General features: G+C 38.8%; 2 protein-coding genes across 3 annotated transcripts in view; one reads left to right on the forward strand and one right to left on the reverse strand.

Moving 5' to 3' along the window:
* The first annotated feature begins 943 nt into the window (after nucleotides 1-943).
* Nucleotides 944-3,043, forward strand: LOC122670996 (transcription factor MUTE-like). The gene is made up of 3 exons (XM_043868070.1): nucleotides 944-1,058; nucleotides 1,145-1,501; nucleotides 2,778-3,043. Exons 1-3 carry the CDS (start codon nucleotides 963-965, stop codon nucleotides 2,874-2,876), a joined length of 552 nt encoding a protein of 183 aa, XP_043724005.1. The 5' UTR covers nucleotides 944-962; the 3' UTR covers nucleotides 2,877-3,043.
* A 3,317-nt stretch (nucleotides 3,044-6,360) lies between these two features.
* LOC122671758 (vacuolar protein sorting-associated protein 52 A-like) overlaps nucleotides 6,361-24,236 on the reverse strand; it is a 70,559-nt gene continuing 52,683 nt past the window's right edge. The window contains exons 11-20 of one of the 2 annotated variants that reach the window (XM_043869170.1): nucleotides 20,587-20,769; nucleotides 19,184-19,299; nucleotides 19,007-19,065; nucleotides 18,812-18,912; nucleotides 8,773-8,823; nucleotides 8,093-8,272; nucleotides 7,865-7,999; nucleotides 7,224-7,298; nucleotides 6,764-6,821; nucleotides 6,361-6,679 (exon numbers count right to left, since the gene is read on the reverse strand). In XM_043869170.1, coding sequence (XP_043725105.1) covers nucleotides 6,375-6,679; nucleotides 6,764-6,821; nucleotides 7,224-7,298; nucleotides 7,865-7,999; nucleotides 8,093-8,272; nucleotides 8,773-8,823; nucleotides 18,812-18,912; nucleotides 19,007-19,065; nucleotides 19,184-19,299; nucleotides 20,587-20,769 — 1,263 coding nt within the window. In that variant the 3' untranslated portion in view covers nucleotides 6,361-6,374. The remainder of the gene's footprint in view (nucleotides 6,680-6,763; nucleotides 6,822-7,223; nucleotides 7,299-7,864; nucleotides 8,000-8,092; nucleotides 8,273-8,772; nucleotides 8,824-18,811; nucleotides 18,913-19,006; nucleotides 19,066-19,183; nucleotides 19,300-20,586; nucleotides 20,770-24,236) is intronic. The other variant, XM_043869171.1, reaches the window with a different exon arrangement.

The raw sequence follows: 24,236 nt of genomic DNA on the forward strand, positions 1-24,236 counted from the left end.
GAGATCATATATATAAATGATGAATAGGGGAGAAAGAAAATACGGGTAAGAGTTTTTCATTGCCCAGGTGAAGAGAGAATCTCTTCATCTATGCTGATTTGATGCTATGAGTGGAACAATTCTCATATAAAAACTTTGACCCATTATAGTGATGAAGGTACGAAATATCCTTCATTGGTCAAATCATAAAGGTCAGATCATGTGGTTGAAGAGATTTTGTCTTCACCTCGAGAGTGAATGAAAAAATACTAAGTCTAAAAAAACTAGTAGTTAATATGTAATCCGCAATAGCTAACAGTTATTTAGTTTCTCATCATCAGCCCATAATGTAAAACTTTTCTCTCACTTCTCACTCCTCACTACATCCATGGGGCCACCAAAAGCGCCCCTGAAACCGGCCGGTTCTCTCTCAACTTTCCCACACAGAGGTTCAGAGAAAATAATTCACTGGAAGAGAGAGAGAGAGAGAGAGAGAGTGCATGGTGGAGACAAGGAAGAAGAGTAGATGCGCGAGTGCATGAGAAAGATGAGAAAATTGGTTCCTCCAGCAGCTTGTTGTGCATTTTTAAGATCTCAGGTGGCCCACGTAATGATCTCATAATAGTAAACGTGAGATGTAATCATATATACGTGATAGAACGAGAAACTAGAGAAAGTAAGAGAGAGAGAGAGAGAGAGAGAGAGAGAGAGAGAGAGAGAGAGACTCACGAGACTGCAACATAAGCATTTAATGAGAAGTAGAGAGATGCAAGAATGAGTAGCATTGCACCGAGATGAGTCTCTGTTCTCTTATCCTGTAATTGGTATATAAATAGAGAGAGAGAGAGAGAGAGAGAGAGAGAGAGAGAGAGAGAGAGAGAGAGAGAGAGAGAAAGATGCAACCAGCATGAGTAGCAGGAAGCAAAAGGCCGCCGCACAAGAATACGAAATAGATCCGAATTTTAATTTGAATACCTAAAAAGATGTCTCATATAGCTGTGGAGAGGAAAAGGAGAAGGCAAATCAACGAGCATCTCAAGGTTTTACGCTCTTTGACTCCATGCTTCTATATTAAAAGGGTAACCCCCTCTTCTCTCTCTCTCTCTTGCTCTCTCTTTCTTCTTTGTATATAAAAACCCTAAACCTTGTGATTGTGTGAAACAAGGGTGACCAAGCATCCATCGTAGAAGGAGTAATAGAATTCATCAAAGAGTTGGACCAGGTTCTTCTATCTTTGGAGTCCAAGAAACGAAGGAATAGCATAAGCCCTACCCCTAGCCCTACTCCTGACAGTTCCTTTGGGCTTGAAAATGTTAAAGAGATGGGGGCGTGCTGCAGTTCTCAGGTTGCAGAAGTTGAAGCTAAGATCTCTGGCTCCAACGTAGTTCTTAGAACTATATCTAAGCGAATTCCTGGTCAATTTCTCAAAATTATAACCCTATTAGACAAACTTGCTTTCGAAATCCTTCAAATCAACATCAGCACCAAGGAAGACACTGTTTTATACTCATTCCTTATTAAGGTATGTTAAAACTATACTACTCTTAATTATAACTTTATTTTTTATCTTAAGGGGAGAAAGAACGCTACCTGGTCGTGCGCATGCCTAGACACATAACCTCCTTGGGGCATGTGGAAATGGCAGCCCCAAGGCACCTCAAGGCGGTTATGTTTCTAGGCATGGTAGCTTGCTATTCCCCTTATCTTAATTACCCCATTGAAAGAACTAACAGCTCTTCTTCTTCCTCTAAGATTAGTGAACGGATGAATACAGGAGCAAACTTGTCTGTGGAGGAACAAATACATTAATTCAAGACAAGTAATCATTAACTTTTATTACCTTAAAACAAATTAAGACTCTCAAATATATATAGAAACCAATTAAACATACTAAGCTACCTCAATTGAGACAAAGATCGGAAGCTATATATATGCTTCCTTGCACTTCTCTTTCTTTATGTTCAAATTGAGTTTGAATTTTGATTGTCGAGGAACCCTAAAACTGGAAGTAAAAGTTACAGCTCTGACCAATTATTAGGCTAATTACTTGCTGCAACCATTGTTTTTCTAATGCATGGTTCCACACTGGTTAATCCTTGGGTCTATTATTCAAGGGAAGTGCAATTTGACCATATGATGGACTTGTGTTTCTATATTTTACTGTTTAATTAGGAGAATATGTCCATTAATTTTTCAACCTTAAGGACTGAGCTACAAATATGGCACAATGATTTAGATGGGTTTTCACTTTCTTCTCCCTCACAAGCTCATTCTTTCCCTTCATTTTTTTTTTTTTTGATAGATAATTGAAATTTCATTAAAAATAAGACAATTTTACAATCTTTGATAAATATAATGATTGGCATCATTTTGAACAAGAATAGCCAAATCTGACAAGAAAGCACTAGAAAAAATAACCAATTACTAAAAAAAAGAGCAACCCAGTGCACGAGGCTTCTACTAGTGCAGGGTCTCCATAATAGAGAGAAGCAATATAATCTGCTGGCTGATTCATCTCTCTCCAAATATATTGAATGTCATAGAAACAAACATAAAACTCAAAAGAGAAATAGCACTCCCCAGGTATGAAGAAAATATCCTTCTTTTTTTAAAAAACAAAAAAACTTTCATTCAATGCTCATGTGATCCCTAAAGAATTGTCTTCACTAAAACCTCTTAGAATATATTGAAATTACATTAGATAATATAGCCCTTTATCAATAAAATGATCTCCATTTAACTCTAATATCAATTTGGTTCACCTCTCTATATCCCCTTGTTTTCTTATATATGGGCAGATTGGGCTCGAATGCCAGCTTAGTTTGGAGGATCTAGTTGTTGAAGTTCAACAGAGCTTCTGCCAAGATGTTATTTGTGTGAATCAGAGTGGTTTGTAAGATTGATCAAACATATGTGCTAATGAGAATGTTGCAGCTATACAAACTAGAACAATTTATTTCTTGTGCATACTTGAGATACTCAGTGGTGACACAACTCTTTCTACTCTTCAAAGATATCCAATAGAGATAGAGAAGGAAAGTGTGACCCTTGTGCAAGGAATGATAAAGCACCAAAAAATCAATGCAGACTTGTCTCTTCTCCTATATATATATATATATATATATATATATATATATATATATATATATATTATTTTTTTTTTTGCTTTTGAAAAAATCTTGTTGTAATAAAATTGGTGAAAAAAAAGTTGTAATCTTATTTTCTTTCCCCTTTTAGTACTGCACACTTTGTTTTCAATGTGAGGTGATAAATCTTGTTATTTCTTATGGACAATGATAGTTTTTTGAAATGCCATAATGTTAAATCACTTTCAAATTATTTTGAAAATTAAAAAAGTTACAACTTCTCACTTCACCACTTTGGTGACAACCAATGCACCTTTTTCTTTTCTTCCTTATTGACAGGGAAGTGTAAAATTTGCTTTAAGAGGCTTTTTGGGATGACTGAAAGAAAAGTCTGTACCACTTATATTGAGGTTCCATACCATAGAGAGGTAATCAAAATTGGTAGCAAAGTGTATTTGTCGATTAGGTTTCTTTGACAAAGTGACCTACCTTCTTGTCATTCGTCAGATTTAGTTGTTGTTTATGCAATTGTTATTTCAAGTACACATGTGAAATGATAGGATTTTACCCTTTTTGAAAGGGAAAAAAAAATATAGTTGAAACAAAACAATTACTGTTTCAACTACATTAAAAGTTGAAACAACTACTAAGTGACCTCCGATTATGTGCTTTATTGGCTTCGAAAAAGCATAAGCAAAGCCTGGGCAATTTCTATTCAAAAATTGAAACAACTAGTAGTTGAGAATGGGTTAAAAGTTTGATTCTTCTTACTCATAATCAGCATATAGAAAGTTATTACCATTTGCAGTTATATCTCCTTTGGTGAAATAAGAAATGCTTAACACCAAAGGTTATGTGATCTCGCAATCAAGCACCAATGAAGAATTTATTTTTAAAATTTTTTTTATTCCCATAACTTGTTCATATTGGGTTATGAGTTATCATCTGAGAATGCAAAATCAACCTGGAATGCATTCGAAGAATGCATACCAACCACAACTTTAGAAACCGAGTTGAGCAAAATAATAAATCCGTATTCTAAAACAGTAATAAAGCCTCAACTACTCGTCTCCCTTCTTTTGTTCAATGGTATGAACTCAAAATGCATTGCTACGTGATTCCTTGATTTTATTTTTCTGGTTTTCTAATATCTTTTCTGATTTTTTTTTTAATTTATCATATTTATTGCATTAAAAAAATGTGACTCACCTTGATCGGGTTTGACAAGGATGAGTCACCAGGTTTTTTTGAGAGATGAGTCGAGTCAGAAAACCTGATTTTGTAACTATGAATGAAAGAAAAGAAGAGAAAATAAAATTATAACAAGTTGAAAAACCTGATTTTCCAACTGTCATTTTCTGCAAAGGTTCAATGCAGCTGCAATTCAATATGCTTGTAGCTAGCAACTCATGTGCATAAATAACGGCAGAGCAATTCCTTAGACAAGCACATGAGGATTTCAATTGGAACATCAATCATGAAAGGCAAGAAAGCATCTATATGGTATTTTACCTTATACAACATTGGCCAAAGATTTCATACACGGCCATGCAAGCGTGCATGATTGTGTCTCCTCTTACATGGAGTTGGAAAAGACATAAACCCCCTACCCCTATTAAAGCCTCTAAACTCCCGTCCTCTTTTTTTTTGGTAAAAAGAAATACTATTCAATAACGGGACATGAAGAGCACAAGGCTTCTTGATTACAAAGATCCTAAAGCTAGGGAATGGAACACGGCCAAGTTGTCTTACATGCCAAAGACAAGGCCTTCCGAGTTAGGGAATCGACAACACCATTTTCCACCCTACAAATAAAAAAGAATCTACATTCTCTAAACTTAGTCACCAAGTGTTGAATGTCATATTCAATGCCACCAATGGAATTTGGGAGGGGGAGAAGATCTGGATTTGACAAGAATCCCATAAGAGAAGCATTATCAGATTCTACCAAAAGATGAGAGAAGCCTTCTTCCACTGCACTAAGGTGCCTGATCTGACCGCATAAGCCTCCCCAACCAGAATGTCTTCCATTGCACTAGGGAGCCCTGAACTCCCGCCCTCTCACATGCACGGCTTACACAGCCATGCATTAAAACTGTCTCCTCCAACATTTGACAAAATAGTGACTTATAGACTTGAACCCGCATATTTATGCTGACATGCTGGGCTGAATATTGTGCTTACATCCCACAAAGAACATCGTAAAGACTCTAATCAAGGTCTTAACTCATTGATAGGTTGGCTTATTTACTTCTAAATGCCCCTCTAATGCTAACACAACTTGTAAATCCATGTTCCATATTCCGCATCAAGATGGTCAATGGGGATAACATCTCTGATTTAACAATAATAACATGCAGCAAAACAAACTTTATTCAGAAATCAAACTGGAAAATCAAAGCATTGCCTCTTCATAAAATGTGTTATGTTAAAAGGGCATAAAAAATAAGGTCACAAATTATTTGACACCTTAAGACATGTCAACAAGAAAATCCTTGACAAAAAAAGGATAGGGATTCAAACCTCTAATTCTGTATTTCAGTTTGTAGAATCAATTCTTTGAGTCCATAGTAAATAACACTCAAATACAGTCAATACTAGTTATCATCATTTTTCGCAGCCGTCACTTGCTGTATGGACTCGGCATGATTGAAAGATGCAAATGTGCAGCAACAATCAACCAAGCACCGAGATTTGCAGCAGCAATTGATTTCAACAAGCTGATTATATAGTCTGATGGGAAGAAGAAAGTAATCTACTTAGTAAGATAACCTAGACATATATATGACCATGACAGTACTGAGTCCTTGATGGAAATAAAGCAGCTATTAGGAAAACTAGGTGACAATACCTTTTTTGGACTCTTTGATGTCAAGCAACTAACCAAATGTCACCCTTCATAAAAAAGGTTACATCATCCGATCAATGCATCCATTTTTTTACTTATGTTTCATCTAAATGTAACATCAATAATGCAGAATACTCATTACCAAAATGCCATTAAATTCTTACCATCGCAAGAAGATTACATTGATTAAGTAGTCAAAATCTACAGCCAGAGACTATTAAACAAATAGATGAGGCCACTGTTTACTGGGATAATATTTTCCCTCTTTCTATGAACTATATAATTACAAACAAATGAATAACCCTCCTACCTGGGAAAAAATCTGAGGTTTTTTTGCTGCTACATGTAGCTATATGGAAAACCCATCTTAGATTAAAAATAAAATGTTATTGTCACATATGGCAATATGGGGTTAGGAAAGAATGCCTTCGCATACAATAGAGGAGGGACACAATGATAAACTAGAAGGTCCTTGAGTATTTCCTGATTTCATACATTATTGAAGATATGGAAACCAGATCCTTGTTTAGCGTTGATCCACCAACTATGTGCTTGATGCAATCTGTAAGCCTAGTGTAATAGAGCAGCAATTGGGTTAATGCAGCTCTCAATATCTCCATACCACACAAAAAGTTACTGAAAGAAGTGATGACATCCTTGTGCATCAGCTCTATTGCGGCCTTCCATCTACTTGCAAAGTCCTTAACAAGGGGCTCAACATCGGGAACAGTGATGGGCTTCTCTGATGTAGAACTTAGGTCCTCAGCTGATAAAGGTAACATTTAATAAGTTCCTACCATCAATATCCAATAATAGGGATTCATAATAAGGATTCTATTTTAATACTCACATGCTCTTGTCTTCACAAACTTGATTAAATCACCAAAATGCTCCAGCAGTAGTTCTTCCTGTAGAGAAAATGGGGGAAAACTCAAGGTCTAAACATATCTAAATTTCCATGATATATCCTATGTTTTTTACCAAGCAAATAAAACACTAATAACAACTGAAAGCCAGAGAGAAAGGGGGGTGGGGGCAAAATGTAGCTCACAGACTAAACTGGCCGTATATACAAATTAAGGCCTTCTTTTTCCCTAATCAAATTATGAGCAATTCTGTCCACCCTTTTACGTTCCAAGGAGTCAATTTTAAACAATTTCTTCCTTCAATTTTTTTGTTTCAGATCTGTTGCCTTAGGATGATAGGGAAACAGCCAACATGTAGGTTATTGTGACTCAATAAACCACTTAGCTAGTTCAGTTCCTGGGTAGATTTATCAAAAAAAGGTTATGTACGAGTAGAATATTCACCACAAAAATTGCTGTGTTGCTTTTTAGCAGTTCTTCAAAATGCAGCTGTGTCTTTCCACCTTCTAGACCTGCTTCCTGGAAACCAATTTCAACATAAGAGCATAGAAAATAAAAACTCCAGAATGGCAGAAACCCCCTCCCTTTCCCCCCCCCCCCCCCAAAAAAAAAAAAAAAGAAGCACCCATGTGACCTTGACTCAGAGTACTCAGGTTTGGATCTCTAACTGGATGTCACAGGGTGGTAATGTAGTGATCCACAAAGGCACAGCACACCCCCTACTGCTAGAATGTTTGTGTCAGAAAGGAAAATATAGAAAAGCTAGAGGGGGCATGATCAATTGATCAAGTCAGAAGAAAAAGTAAATAAATAAAGGAACTGATAGGATTCCTCAGATGAGGCTTAAGCTTTGTCCACTTGAATCCATCTACGGATCTTAAGATCCATACTTTGATGTCCTTTCTTTTTTCACCACTGATTTTTTCAGGGGCCACGCTGATTTTGGATGGCACAGTTCTTCAATCCCAATGATGTATTCTCCCTGTTCAGGAGAATGGACCACATGATCTGCCTCATGTGGATCTTACAGTTTCTCCAGGAAGTCCAGGCAAAATGAGAAGGAAAAGGTCAACCTTCATCCCTACCTTCAACACAGCAATTGTCATATCATAGTTGTTTATAAGAAAGATGGTTTGCAGCTTTGGTTTAGGGAACATTTTGGCAAGCTTAATGAGCAAGTCATCAACAGCCATCCGCAGTCGTTCCAAGTTCAATTCAAGCTGCATGGATCAAGTAAAGAAAACTTTAACTGATTAATGCGATCGGACTAATTCACAAACATCTTGAACTTTCAACCTTTATAATTTGCTAACCTGCCCATCTCCATATTCAACATTGAGGTGAACAAGTGAGGCTGTGAACTCAGCATAGCGTCTCATTACATAGTGAGGATGAATATCATCCTCCCATAATGTCTTCACATTTGCACAACGCAAGCTGCTGAGATGCATATCAAATACCATCTTAAAACGAGGCCATAGTGCAATATTGACCTGTTCAATTCAATTAAAGATTAGTGCAGTTTTACATAGAAGAAGAATGCCCATAAAAAACTTGTTCAAGAAAAGAGGAGAACAAAAGGAATAAGAAGGTTAATTCAACTAACAGCCAATCTTGTAGTGTTATTCAGAAACATCCAACAATATTCGAGGCCAAATCTTTTGGGTGTTCTAATCATGCTTAGGTTGAGAATGCAAGTCCACATTCTCTCTTTTTTTCCCTTTCGTAACTTTTACCCCAGAAACTAGTTCCATATGTTCAGAAATTTGCATTGCTATTTATGAACATATTCCAACATGGTCTTCAAGTATACATGTTGCTTGGTCTATTGTCTCAACTTAGATAGTGGTGCGGCCTTAGAAATAGGGAAGTTGAAGAGTAATCAATTAAGAGAGAAAAAAAAAAGTTTGAGACACTATCTGACAGAGAACATAACATGAAGCTAGTAATATATCCTACTTACCAAAGCTGATCTAGAAAACAAGATAAGTACCTTGTCTAGATATGAATCCAAGCATGGAATACGCCGGCGGGACATAATTAGCTGAAAAAGAAACATGCTATTTACAATTTTTATTAGAGTAAACAACCTAAAAGCATAAAGATCTAATAAATCCATCAGCAAAGATAAAGAGCAAAAAGCTTCCACTATTAGTAACAAAATAAGCCTCCCACCCTGGATCTATACCAATGTCCCAATGCCCATCCCCAGTAAACTACAACTGCACATTTCCACACCCAAAAATTCAACATAAAAGTTAAAATGGAAACATGAAACCATAAATTTTCTACATGATCAAAAACTATGACTGTCTTTTTGCTTTTGATGGTGCAGCATCTGATCCCTGCCTAGGAAGCCTCAAAGCAATCATTTAGCAGCCTAGGTATTAATAAGGATTCAAGATGCCACTATAACGAACTTCCACTCTGGATACATATCTATCAAGCCTCTTGAAAAAAACCACTCAGTCTTTTCCAACCCACTCTTTGCAAGATAAGAAATCATGATGTGGAACCAGTCCAGCAGAGGATTCTTTTGGTTTGGGCATATATCTTTTGTACTGAGATTAGGCAGTGCATGAGGAGGATCATCAGAATACAGAGACTCATCCTCCATGAATGTAACATGCCGAGAGATATGATGCTTCTTTGTACGAGGATCAAAGCATCGCCGGGGAATACCCGAGGAAAATGCAAAACGCTAAGCTATTCAGTGCCTTCTTGTGGATGCGCGGCAGCTACCATTGCGAATAAGCCTTTACACATCTCCAGGAGACGACATGCGTTCACTGATTACTACATGATGTCATTCAACGCGCTCAACTTCGTCTTCTAGTTTCAGGTTTTTTTTTTTTTTTTTTTGTTGTAGGAGCGCTCTCTGGGCTATTTCTAGCACTGCAGATGGGTAGGGAGTTCAGTTCTGCTACCCACATGGGGACGGGTGGGGACAGATCTGAACCCTCCATGGGGGTGTGGGACCCGCCTCTAGGGTGTGGGACCCATGCCCCATGGAGGGGTCAGATCTGTCCCCACCCGTCCCCATGTGGGTAGCTGATCCGGATTCATGGGTAGGGTAGGGTAGGGTAGGTTCAGATAATGGGCCTACCCTTCACCCTCCTAGGTGGTAGAAACCTTTTACCCTTATCCTCTAGGGCACAGGTAAGAAACTCAAGAGAGTAAGGGTAAGAAATACCATTACCATATAGGGAGAATGTTTACGGCGGGTAAAGCTATTTTAAATTCTGATTCACCTAATTCCTAACACTATTTACCAAATATATGCACAAGATTACATTATTTCTTCACAAAACCTAATAAAAAACCAGAATTAAGGTTAAGTAATGCCATTACCCTATAGGTTTTCTCTGTGTTTCCTATTTAGTTCAGCAACTTAACTATGGGCCTTGGGTAGATTAAGATTAGGAGTGGGCCTAGGGTAGTAGAATGGGCTTGGGCTGGGCCTCCATAAGCAGGCTGGGTTAAACGAAATATAAGTATAATGCAAGTAAATGGGTAAGGAGGGTCAGAATATAACTCTTCATAGTTGTCAAGGTGCTGTGTAGGCGCCTTGGCAACTCTGGTCACCTTGGTCTGATAGGCAGGCGCTTTGGTCACCTCGTTGGTATCGCCTTGCGTCCACGCCCCCTCCAACATCTTCAGTTGCCTAGACGCCATGGCCCATGACAACTATGAATCTCTTACCCTTACCCTACCTGATTGGCTAACCGGGATAGAACACTTACCTCCTATTTAGTTACATGATAATACTTACCCTCTTTTGCATGGATCCTTTTGTTTTTTGACCTTTTTCTTGATCTCATGTCTTTCCGCCCTCTTTTTTCTAGGGCGTCCCCCGTATGCGACGCGCCGCGTCGACGCCCAGATGTGGTGATAAGTAGGCAAGGGCAAGTGAGAGGTTTTATGCCAGCCTAGAAACGTAGGATTAGATTAGCTTGCTGGAACATTGGATCCTTAACGGGTAAGAGTCAGGACTTGAAGTTAGAACTTGAAGATGGATCGATTCTAGTAAGAGAGAAGAGATTTACAGCAAACCAGAAGGAGAAGAAGGGGAGAAGAGAAGAGAGGAAGAAGAAGAAGAAAGGTTGGGAGAATAATCGATTATGTGTGTTGAGATGTTCTCAACACACATATTACTTTATTAATAAACTCTTCCAAATTACACAGACCTCCCTAGGGAGGTAAAGGGAAATATAACAAGAAAAGAAAAAATACAACTTGGTCACGTCTTATAACAAGACAATGACAAAACTACCCTTATACAAGATATTCTAACAACTCTAACACTGCCCCTCAAGCTGGAGAATAAATGTCATACATTCCCAGCTTGCACAATAAGGTTCTACATAGACTAGAAGTGAGACCCTTGGAGAAGATATCTGCTACTTGATCATCTGTCTTCACAAAGGGAGTACAAATGCACCCAGAATCCAGCTTCTCTTGGATGAAGTGATGATCAACCTCAATATGCTTGGTTCGATCATGCTGAACTGGATTATGGGCAATGCTTATAGCAGCTTTGTTGTCACAATAAAATCTCATTAGCCCTTCAGTTTCAAAACTCAAGTCTTGAAGAAGTATCTTTAGCCATATAAGCTCACATACTCCATGAGCCATGGCCCTAAACTCAGCCTTTGCACTAGATCTAGCTACAACTGGTTTTTTCTTGCTCCTCCACGTAACTAGATTACCACCCATAAAGGTACAGTACCCAGAAGTAGATTTCCTGTCAGAGACTGAACCAACCCAATCAGCATCTGTGTAGCCTTCAATCTACAAATAGTCATGCCTGGAAAATAGAAGACCTTTTCCTGGACAAGATTTCAAGTATCTAATGATGCGATACACCGCATCCAGATGTCTACTCCTGGGAGCATGCATGAACTGACTCACCACTCAAGCTAGTGGTGTAAATGAATAGCCGAAATCCGTTTTCGTATTTGTGTCCATATCCGTTTAGCACTATCCGAATCCGTTCGAAAGGTAAACGAAAGCGGATACGGATAGGTTATAGCTATCCGAAAAGCTATATTTACATGTACACAGATAAAATATCCAATCCGTATTCGTGTCTGTATCCGTTTAGCACTATCCGAATCCGTCCGAAAGCTAATGGGATGCGGATGCGGATATAGCACTATCCGAGCCGAATCCGATCCGTTTACATTCCTAACTCCAGCTGCATAAGAGATGTCTGGTCAAGTCAAGGAGAGATAGATTAGTTGGGAAATCTTTGATACTTGCATCTATAAGAGAAGAACCGCATTCATCACCAAACTTATGGTTTGGATCAATGGGGGAAGTTGCTGGTTTGGACCCCATCATGCATGTCTCTTTCAGAAGATCCAAGACAAATTTCCTTCGGCAAATTTTGATTCCTTTCCTTAATCTAGATACTTCAATACCCAAGCAGTATTTCAAGAGTCCAAGGTCTTTGATCTCAATCTGTTTAGCCAGATAAGACTTCAATCTATTTATCTCAGCAACATCATTCCCAGTTAGCACAATGTCATCAACATAGACAATGATAGTTGTAACTGTACCATTACCTCTCCTGATAAACAAGGTGTGGTCAGCTTGACTCTGATAATACCCATTCTTTAGGATGGCTTGTCTAAATCTCTCAAACCAAGCCTTAGGAGACTGCTTGAGGCCATAGAGAGCTTTCTTCAAGAGACACACCTTCCCTTCAGCTGAGGGACACTTAAAACCAGGTGGAGGCTGCATGTACACTTCTTTTGTTAAATCTACACTTCTTCTGTTAAATCTCCATGAAGCAATGCATTCTTCACATCTAATTGGTACATTGGCCAATCTTTATTGGCTGCCATTGAAAGAAGAACCCTAATTGAGTTATGCTTGGCTACAGGGGCAAAAGTCTCCAAGTAGTCAATGCCATATACTTGACTATACCCTTTTGCAACCAGCATAGCTTTGTATCTTTCCACTGTACCGTCGGATCTATACTTGATTGTATAAACCCATCTGCATCCAATTGGAGTTCTCCCCCTGGGAAGATCAACTAGTGTCCAAGTATTGTTCTTCTCCAGAGCCACCATTTCCTCAGACATTGTTTGCATCCATTTTGGATTGGATAAGGCCTCTGTGACATTTTGGGGAATGGAAGAAGACTCAAGGGCAGTGTAAAAGGCAATACCTGTAGGAGAAATAAAGTCATAGGAAACAAACTGGGCTATGGGGTTAGTAAGGCTCTCTTCCCCTTTCTCATAGCAATGGGAAGATCTAATTCAGAAGGAGAAGTATTACCTGACTGAGGAGGTGGATCCAAAGAGGGGTTTTGGGATCAAGCTTGGTGCGGGCAGAATTGTTGACGTGAACAAAACAAACACAACCAAAGACTTTTGGAAGAAATGAGAAGATTGAGGATTGAGGAGAGAGGAAGAAGAAGAAGAAAGGTTGGGAGAATAATCGATTATGTGTGTTGAGATGTTCTCAACACACATATTACTTCATTAATAAACTCTTCCAATTTACACAGACCTCCCTAGGGAGGTAAAGGGAAATATAACAAGAAAAGGAAAAATACAACTTGGTCATGTCTTATAACAGGACAATGATAGAACTACTCTTATACAAGATATTCTAATAACTCTAACACTCCCCCTCAAGCTGGAGAATAAATGTTATACATTCCCAGCTTACACAATAAGGTACTAAATAGACTAGGAGTGAGACCCTTGGTGAAGATATCTGCTACTTGATCACCTGTCTTCACAAAGGGAGTACAAATGCACCCAGAATCCAAATTCTCTTGGATGAAGTGACGATCAACCTCAATATGCTTGGCTCGATCATGCTGAACCGGATTAGGGGCAATGCTTATAGTAGCTTTGTTGTCACAATAAAGTCTCATTGGCCCTTCAATTTCAAACCTCAAGTCTTGAAGAAGTATCTTTAGCCATATAAGCTCACATACTCCATGAGCCATGGGCCTAAACTCAGCCTTTGTACTGGATCTAGCTACAACTGGTTGTTTCTTGCTCCTCCACGTAACTAGATTATCACCCATAAAGGTGCAGTACCCAGAAGTAGATCTCCTGTCAGAGACTGAACTAGCCCAATCAACATCTGTGTAGCCTTCAATCTGCAAATGGTCATGCTTGACAAATAAAAGAACTTTTCCTGGACAGGATTTCAAGTATCTAATGATGTGATACACCGCATCCAGATGTCCACTACTGGGAGCATGCATGAACTGACTCACCACTTCAACTGCATAAGAGATGTCTAGTCGAGTCAAGGAGAGAGAGATTAGTTTCCCAACTAATCTTTGATACTTGCTTGCATCTATAAGAGAAGAACCACATTCATCACCAAACTTATGATTCGGATCAATGGGGGAAGTTGTTGCTTTGCACCCCATCATACATGTCGCTTTTAGAAGATCCAAGAGAAATTTCCTATGGCAGATTTTGATTCCTTTCCTTGATCTAGATACTTCAATACTCAAGAAGTATTTCAAGAGTCCAAGGTCTTTGATCTCAATCTATTTAGCCAGATAAGACTTCAATCTATTTATCTCAGCAACATCATTCCCAGTTACCACAATGTCATCAACATAGACAATGAGAGCTGTAACTGTACCATTACCTCTCCTGATAAACAAGGTATGGTCAGCTTAACTCTGATAATACCCATTCTTCAGGATGGCTTGTCTAAATCTCTCGAACCAGGCCTTAGGAGACTGCTTGAGGCTATAGAGAGCTTTCTTCAAGAGACATACTTTCCCTTCAGCTGAGGGACACTTAAAACTAGGTGGAGGCTGCATGTACACTTCTTCTACTAAATCTCCATGAAGAAATGCATTCTTCACATCTAATTAGTACATTGGCCAATCTTTATTGGCTGTCACTGCAAGAAGAACCCTAATTAAGTTATGCTTGGCTACAGGGGCAAAAGTCTCTTGGTAGTCAATGCCATATACCTGACTATACCCTTTCGCAACCAGCCTAGCTTTGTATCTTTCCACTGTACCGTCGGATCTATACTTGATTGTATAAACCCATCTGCATCCAACTGGAGTTCTCCCCCTGGGAAGATCAACTAGTGTCCAAGTATTGTTCTTCTCCAGAGCCACCATTTCCTCAGACATTGCTTGCATCCCTTTTTGGATCAGATAAGGCCTCTGTGACATTTTTGGGAATGGAAGAAGACTCAAGGGCTGTGGAAAAGACAATACCTGTACGAGAAATAGAGTCATAAGAAACAAACTGGGCTATGGGGTTAGTACAGGCTCTCTTCCCCTTTCTCATAGCAATGGGAAGATGTAATTCAGAAGGAGAAGTATTACCTGACTGAGGAGGATGAGACTGAGGATGTGGATCCAAAGAGGGGTTTTGGGATCAAGCTTGGTGTGGGCTAATTTGTTGACATGAACATAACAAACACAACCAAAGACTTTTGGAGTCAAGAAGAAAATTGAGGATTGAGGAGAGAGAAAGAAGAAGAAGAAAGGTTGGGAGAATAATCGATTATGTGTGTTGAGATTTTCTCAACACACATATTACTTCATTAATAAACTCTTCCAAATTACACAGACCTCCCTAAAGAGGTAAAGGCAAATAAAACAAGAAAAGGAAAAATAAAACTTGGTCATGTCTTATAACAGGACAATGATAGAACTACCCTTATACAAGATATTCTAACTCTAACAGTTGATAGATGTTATGAGGAAACGAAGGATTAATATAGCTTGTATCCAAGAGACAAGATGGAAGGGTAACAAAGCTAAAGTGTTGGACGACTTCAAACTTTGGTATGCGGGAGAGCAAAGTAATAGAAATGGAGTAGGGAATAATAGTGGATAAGGAGTTAAAGAATGATGTAGCGGAGCTTAAAAGAGTGGGTGACAGGATTATAACCATCAAACTAGTGTTGGCGAAAGAGGTTGTCAATATTGTTAGCGCTTACGCAACCCAGATGGGATTGGATGAAAGTAGTAAACGCCGATTTTGGGACCAAATGGATGATTTAGTGCAGGGTTTTGGCTAGGATGAATCAATTATTATTGGAGGTGACCTGAACGGCCACGCTAGGAGCGATTGTAGAGGCTATGAAGGTGTCCATAGAGGCTTTGGGATTGGGGAGAGGAATGAAGAGGGGACCTCAATCCTAGACTTTGAGGTAACTTATGATCTAGCCATTGTGAACACTTTCTTTGAAAAAAAAGAGGAACACTTAGTTACCTACAAAGTGGGATTCATACTAGTCAAATTGATTTCTTCCTAACAAGAAAGGTAGACAAAATGGTGTGTAAGGATTGTAAAGTTATCCTTGGGGAGAGCCTAACAACCCAACATAGATTGGTGACCCTGGATATGTATCTCAGTGCCCAGAAGTAGGAGGAGAGAACCTATGCACCCTAAGATAAGGTGGTAGAGATTAAAAGGGAGTACCTAAGGATATTTACTGATAGTGTGGTCAAACAAAGAAAGTGGGACTTTGAAGGAGACGCCAATGCGATGTGGCACAAGATGATGACTTGTATTAAGAGGGTTGCCAAAGATGTGGTAGGGGAAGCAAAGGATAGTCGCCAGGCCCCTAGGGAGACGTGGTGGTGGAACGATGAGGTTTAAGTAGCTATTAAGACTAAGAAAGTGTGTTTTAAGACTTGACAAAGGACTAATGATACAAAGGATAAAAAGAGGTATAATGAGATCAGAAATGAAGCGAGGAGGATTGTGGGATGGCTAGGGCCAAGAAATACGAGGATCTCAATATCAACCTAAACACAAAAGAAAGAGAAAAAACTATATATAAGACAACTAAGATGAGAGGCAGGAAGAGTAGAGATTTTGATCAGGTGAGGTGTATTAAGGGTGATGACAGAAGAGTTTTGGTAAGGGATGAGGACATTGTGAAGAGATGGGATGAATATATTTGTGACTTACTAAATGGAGATAGGCCGAGTAGAACTGACTTGAATTACTATATTATTCAACAAGACACCACATATCATAGATATGTACGAAAGGTTACTATCGTGGAAGTTAATGATGCCTTAAGAAAGGAGAAAGCAGGTAAAACACCAGGCCCTAATGAGATCCCAATTGAAGTTTGGAAAACCATAGGAGGTTGTGGGGTTTATTGGTTAACCAATCTGTTTAACAAGATTTTGAACACAAGGAAGATGCCAATTGAATGGAGGAGAAGCATTGTAGTCCCAATCTACAAAAATAAAGGTGATATCCAAAACTGTAATAACTATAGAAGCATAAAGCTAATGAGCCACATGATGAAACTGTGGGAGAAAGTCATTGAAACCCGTTTGAGAAGAGAAGACTCATATCTCGATGAACCAATTTGGCTTTATACCAGGTAAATCCATGACAAAGGCTATCTATTTATAGAGGAGGCTCATGGAAAGCTATAGAGATTGCAACAAGGATCTCCATATGGTCTTTATCGACCTGGAGAAAGCCTATGACTAAGACCCTAGAGATCTAATCCAACATGTTCTAGTGAAAAGAGGGGTGGCGAGTAAATATGTGGATGTCATTAAGGATATATATGAGGGCGTGGTGACTAGTGTGAGATTTGTGGGAGGTTAAGGCAAGGAATTCCCAATTACGATTGGGTTACATCAGGGATCAGCCTTAAGCCCTTACCTTTTTGCGCTTATCATGGACGATCTAATAAAGAGCATTCAAGACGAGGTCCATTGGTGTATGCTCTTTGCTGATGATATCGTTCTAGTAGATGAGACAAAAGAAGGGATTAACTCTAAATTAGAGCTTTGGAGATCAACCTTGGAAACAAGAGGCTTCAAGATTAGTAGAACGAAGACGGAGTATATGATGTGTAATTTTAGTCACACTATGATGGCTACTGATATAGTGCGAATTAAGGAAAAAGAGATACCTCAAAATGACTATTTTAGATATCTGAGGTCAATCATAAATAAAGAAGGTGACATTTCATAAAGAATTAAAGTAGGATGGTTGAAATGGAGAGATGCGTCCAGAGTGTTGTGCGACCGATGTATTCCTTTAAAGCTTAAAGGAAAGTTATATAGGACTGTTGTTCGACCAGCCATGATGCATGGGGCAGAATGTTGCGCAGTTAAAAAGCATCATATTGATAAGCTTTGTGTAGTAGAGATGAGAATGTTAAGATGGATGTGTGGAAAAACAAGGAAGGATAAAGTACGGATGCCGATTGAAGGAGCTAAAAGAGCTAGGGGCAGACCTAAAATGACCATAGGCAAAGTGGTGAGGAAGGATATGCATAGACTAGGTCTTGTTCCAAGTATGACCTCGGACAGAGACTATTGGAGGACAAGGATCCATGTTGCAGACCCATCTAGCTGAGTATCTTCTGATGTGCCGGGCTGTGCCTCTTTTCTTCTATCTTTCATCTTTCATTTTCCTATTTATTCCCATTTTTCACATTTTTCATTTGTTTTTTTCTTTCCTCTCTCTCTCTCTCTCTCTCTCTCTCTCACAAACACACACACACACACACACACACACACCTTCCATTCTCAAAGTTGCTGTTCAATGCCCATAATGGTACTTGCTTCTCATCTCTTCATTTCCACAATTCCTTCCAACCCCACTTTTCCACCAACACTTTCCCATAGTTCAGCCTTAGTTGAAACTTAGGCTATGCTACATCCATTACACCTTTCAAAAGACGGTACCTTGAGTGATTCGAAGTTCCTTGCACTCTCAGTTAATTGACTAACCCATATATGGTCACAATTACATTACTGTACAGGCTTAATGGCTTTGCCAGTGCATGGTATCACAATATGAATAAAATTGGATGGGGGTTCTCTTATCCACTCAAAGGAATTAGCATAATTTTTATAGAATAGAAGCATTTATTTTGTCCCAACGGAAAAAAATAACTTGGATATAGGAACACATAAATCATCAGTATGGAAGGTGATTTAGAAGATGACGTCTCACAGAGTAGTCCTGGAGGATATATTTTTTTCCTATGTATTACATATTATTAAACTGAAAAGAACAAGAAACATGCAACCTTACTTGGTGCTGATGTATAATGCGGATCATAAGCATTATGCCAATAGCATCATGACAATTTAGAAGGATTGCATTGAAGTGTTCATCGATTACAGCAAATGGACCTGTGGAAACCAAAGCAAAACAGAACATCTATGAAATTCTTATCTCAATGGTATCAATTCCAAAATTAAGACCAGGTACATGTTTCATGATTACCTGCAAATATCTCATAGAATATAGATTCTTCACCAAAGAAATCATCACAGAAGAGATATCTATAGGACAACAAAGACATTAGAATTTCAAGTTACACTTTCCTATGGGGCGCAAAAAAGGGAAAGGGTAGAAAAGCATCAGAACAAGATATCAAAGAATAGAGGAAGAATTGACTACTCTGAGGTGACAGTATCCATAAGAAGCTTGTGCAAGCTCCTGAAGAGAACTTCATATGGATACTTCTGAGAGCTTGCTTCAGCTATATGTGGGATCAATGCAGGTTGTTCGATTTTCTGAAAACAATAAAAAGACTCAACTTAAATAATGAAATTTAGTTTTTGGCACTCAAACTAACCCCCCCACTCAAAAGAGGGAAAAAGTTTTTAATTAATAGTTTCATTTTTTTTTAAGTGTAATCTCTCTGGCTGAGCCCACTTAAAGAGGTACCTTACGGGGGATCATTATCTGTAATGAGGGAGCTTATTTGGTGCTCAGACTTTGTGGGCAGGTTCTCCATGTCCCATTGACTCATAATGTAAGTTTCAGCGCAAAAGCACAACACCATTTAGCACAACTAATAAGTAAATTGTCAATATTTGGATGGTAGGTAAAAAAATTCAATATATGGTGGCCATATGATTGATTTTGGCTTTGTTTTATGACATATGGCTGATTCATAGGTTCCTATTGATGGTCCGAAACTCCAAATTACCGCATCAGCCCTCCACTTTTTTCCCCCTTTCTGGATAGATATAATATGCAGCCAAATCACAGATGCCTTGAGATGGATTATGGATGTGTTCGGTTATGGTCCATTGGTTTTTAATTGTAATGAGCTTCTTTAATGGGTCGCTACCATGGTAGTAGATAGGAGTATGAGTTATAATCGAGAGTCTTAGTTTTGTTTATATATATTCCCAAATGGAGTTTGAGAGTTTAGGTCAATTAGAGTTTCTATTTCTACTTTAGAGTCCTATAAGACACACAGGAATTGACTTTGGCCATGTGGATTCATGGGATGCATTTGGATTGCTCCAATTGAAGAGTGTATTATCTTAAGCTAGAAGAGTGTATTCTCTTCCATGTATAAGTGGATCCCTAACAGACTACTAAGGTGAAATCCTACTGCCTAGGAGGATTCCTTAGGGTTTCTTTGGATGGAAATCAGACTCATATGGTAAGATTTCTATAAACTTTCCCAAAAGAGAAAGGCCAAATGTAAAAATTCAATCCGAAAGTATTGAATTTGAAGTCATCTCTGAATATGCTTTCATTAAAATTTTCAAAAGTTAAGATCAGTGAGCATAAGTATTTAAAGCTAAAACTCTTCTGCTCTTTGTAAAAATGGGTACTATGTAGAACTAATTTTTCCGATGTTAAGGTTTTGGGAATAAAACTAAGAATATTATATATAGTGTGGAAATTAAAAACTTTGGCAAGATATTCTTAAGAATTCATGTCAGTTATTTGCACTAGGGGAAGCAATAAAACTCCATTCTGAGACTGTCAAATTAAAGGCAAAACTCTAAAGTGCATTATCACCCAAAAAGAAAAAAAAGAATATGCTAGTTATAAGAGACCTTTAAAATGTTTATCCTATCCCCCAAGGCAAATACAGCAGATCGGTTTTTTAAAGGTTCTCTTCCTCTTGAAAAGAGGCCAGCACTTCTGGTTTCTACTCCAATCAAATCACTTGCTGTTGCTATATCCAGTTGTAGTTTCTCCAGTGCTTGAATATAAACCCGGAAATGGGCACTCAGAACCTGCAATGTAATAGCTGTACTTCAATAAAGATGAGAAGTAAATTTATCAAACATAATCTTTATACAATTTTTTGACAAGTGTCAAATTGCACAGTGGTCGCTATTCAAAGGCAGTACCTCAAAGATAATCCTATGACAATATACTGCATAACTGTAATTCTTTCATGTACAACAAAACCACTAGGGAAAATTACACTGCCACCCCCTGAGGTTTGTACTAAATAGTGCGACCCTCTGTGTTTTCAAAATATACACCCAGCACCTTAAAGTGGACGATGTTAAATATAAAATTTAAATGACGATTTTGCCCTTCAATGAAAATCCTATTCTAATTTTTTTTTTCTAACATAAAAAAGTGGGACCCACCACTATTTCTTCCTCTTCTTCCTTCTTCTTCTTCCTTCTTCTTCTTCAACCACCGCCCACCACTGCTGCAACCTTCGTCCCACTCCTTACGATCTAGAGTTTCTAGTGCATTTCTGACGACCGTACATTGCGTTCGAGAAGATCAAATGGTTTCCCCTTTCTTTAATTCTGAATTTTCACAGAGAATGAACTGGGTTCGGTTCAGATGGCATGGAGTACGCATTGATCAATTACTCTGTTAACTGCTAAAAGCCTAAAACCATCACTTCTTTCAACCACACTTGTCACTGCTGTACTGCAATTGGGTATGAGAGGCCAATGAGGTAACATGTGAACTGTACTAAAATTGATTTTTTTTCTCATTAACTATCTCCCAAAACTCCAAAATCTTACTATAAGAATACAACTTTGATTAACCCTTCTCAGTTCTCCCAAGGTTTATTCCCTCAAAGTTAGTCTCCATGGCGTGCAGGTCTCTCTCGTGTCTTCTCTTCTTCATGTGGGTCTTGGTTGCATCTGCAGGTACCTTTCTCTCTCTCATTTGTATTTAATTGCATCTGTTCTACAGCAGCAAATTGTTAATGTGTTTTGAATAATTCTTTTTGTTTTTGTTAATGAAGAGGAGATGGTGGTGGTGAATGATACTGGGAGAATGTGTTACTCGAAGAGCGATTGGTTCAAGGGCCCCGGAGATGGTGGTGGTGAATGATACTGGGAGGATGTGTTACTCAAAGTGCGATCGATTCAAGAGCCCATGCTACAGTCACACCAATTGTTCTATTGTGTGTCTGACCGAGGGTTTCACCGGCGGACACTGCAAACAGCCCCGGCATCGATGCGTCTGCGAGAAGAAGGAAGAAGAAATAAAAATAATAATAAAAGGATTGAATAAAGAAACAAAACCAAGGGTAGGTTTGAATAAAAAATTTTAAAACTGATGAGATAGGAATAGCAGGTTTTCGGTTTCTCCATTCTTCTTCTTATTCTCAACCGAGACTCCCATCCGTCTCCACCACCTCTACAGTCATCCGTGCCCTTTGCGATCCCCAACCTTTGCAATAATCGACCGCTGCAATCGCCGCCCAGCCGTGCACCCCGTCGTCGGTGATGGCCTCAGCAGATCGCCACAGCAAGAACCTGAGGCAGGTCGTCGGTGATGGGCTCAAAGATTGCCAACCTTTGCAGATCGCCAGAACCCTAAACCCGTGTCAGATTCGAGTAGCAGGGGAAGGGGGTGTGAAGTTTGGGCTGCCCCATGGGCAAAATTGTAAGCTCACACTCCATTAAGGGTATATTTGTCATTTTAAGGCATCAATGGCCAACACGTCAGCAACTAACGCGAATGCTCTAACGGAGTGGGGCTGAGTGTAACAAGTACCCTAAACTCAGGGGGTCGGGGTGTATATTTTGAAAATGCAGGGGGTTGCACTGTATTTAGTACAAACCTCAGGGGGTGGTAGTGTAATTTGCCCAAACCATTATGATATAGGCTGACACATAGAGCTTCTGGCTAAAAAGTGGATGAGGCAGAGAAAAAACATTTTTTTTTGGGGGGGGGTGAATAGCAGATATACTTCCCTGATCCTGGTTTAAGACATCTAACATACAAGCAAACATATGTAACATATGAGTAATCAGATGTTAAAGGTAGCACAAATCAAGACACAACATGTACCATCTGCCTGAGCTGAAATCAGCACCACCCTCACCTATACCAGGCTGCAGGCTCAGACTGGGCTGGTATACATGTAATCCATAGAGGACTGACTACAACATATAGCATCCAGCCGAAAACAGAAAAGGGGCAGCTACAAGAGATGAGCGGCTTCCCCTTAAGGCTCCCCAAGAACCAAACACCAACCAATGCCATGTCAAAAACCAAGATGTGTTCTGCCCCAATAAAAAATCTCAGTGAGAATTTCCAAAGAAAGCATTCCTGTTCTTTTACACTTTCACTTGGAGCTCCAAGGACAGCACTCTTACAATTGACTCTGATGATGGGTTCAGGATCCCTTCCACACTTAAGAAACCTATTTGTTTGTTAGACAAAACTTGTTTTAAATATCTTGCTTCCCATTCCAGAATCCAAGTCAACTGGGGACAAAAAAAACTTACTACACGGATGGAGCTATAAAGGAGACTTTTATGAAAGATGTCCTTGTACATCGTCAGAGTGAATCAACTAAGTCCTACCAAAAAAAAAAAAAAAAAAAAAAGGTGAATCAACTAAGAACAGCATAATAGCAAATTATTCTCTCTGCTTGTATTATGGTGTTCTATGGTTCATATTTTGAGGTGATCTCATTCTATGATTTTTTTTTTTGTTACCCGCAGCATGTGCTAGTGATCTAGGAGTAAAGATTTGTTCTGGATCTTCTGGTTCGCTCTCTCCCTCCCTCCCACCCTCTCTCCCCCTTTCTCTCTCTCAAATAAAAAGAAGACAAGAAAGGAGCTGAGTGTGTGTTTGCAGTTTGGTATCACATCTCTCAAGGGACTCCAAGGGTTCTTTTTTATTGGTTTTAATAGTCCATGGAGCAACTTCGACTTTTTCTTTTTTTTTTTTCATAAAACAAACTTTTTTAATTTATGGAGCAATTTTGAACCGAATCACCATTGGCCCAAATTTTATTTTTTGGAACAATTCTTTAATTATTTCCAGCTTCTAGTTTTGGAGCAGTGTTCATGATGCAGAAAATGTTTGCTTCTCAACTCCAAGAGTCATTTCGTTACCTTTGTGGGATCATTTACAATAAATATTTATTTACTGCATTGCAAGAATAAAAAAGGTGCTTTCCAGACAAATCACTCTATTCAATCAGAAGTGATATCCAAGGCAACCTTATTGTCAATGATATTTGTAACAATTTAAGATCTTGAGAACCAGAATCGGTGAAGAAGAAGAGAACTGAGACAAGAGAGAAGATGGGGAGAAAGGGGAGGTGCTAGTAAGGGACCGAATCAATCGATAGCAGTCCCCCCAACACTTTATTTATATCAAAGTAATTATACAGAGATAGGACTCCTTCTAATAGAAGGAATCAGAAATAATAGAAACTAACTTGAACTAAAATTAACCCAAACTAATCCTAGACTTATTAGGA

This window comes from Telopea speciosissima, chromosome 8 (genome assembly GCF_018873765.1).
Source record: "Telopea speciosissima isolate NSW1024214 ecotype Mountain lineage chromosome 8, Tspe_v1, whole genome shotgun sequence".
Classification (NCBI taxonomy): Eukaryota; Viridiplantae; Streptophyta; class Magnoliopsida; order Proteales; family Proteaceae; genus Telopea; species Telopea speciosissima.

Bases quoted from the DNA above. Each gene is read 5' to 3' on its own strand.
- LOC122670996 (XM_043868070.1), top strand. From the start codon at position 963: ATGTCTCATATAGCTGTGGAGAGGAAAAGGAGAAGGCAAATCAACGAG. The intron at 1,059-1,144 runs GTAACCCCCTCT...GTGTGAAACAAG, and splicing joins CATGCTTCTATATTAAAAGG to GGTGACCAAGCATCCATCGT. The intron at 1,502-2,777 runs GTATGTTAAAAC...ATATATGGGCAG, and splicing joins TATACTCATTCCTTATTAAG to ATTGGGCTCGAATGCCAGCT.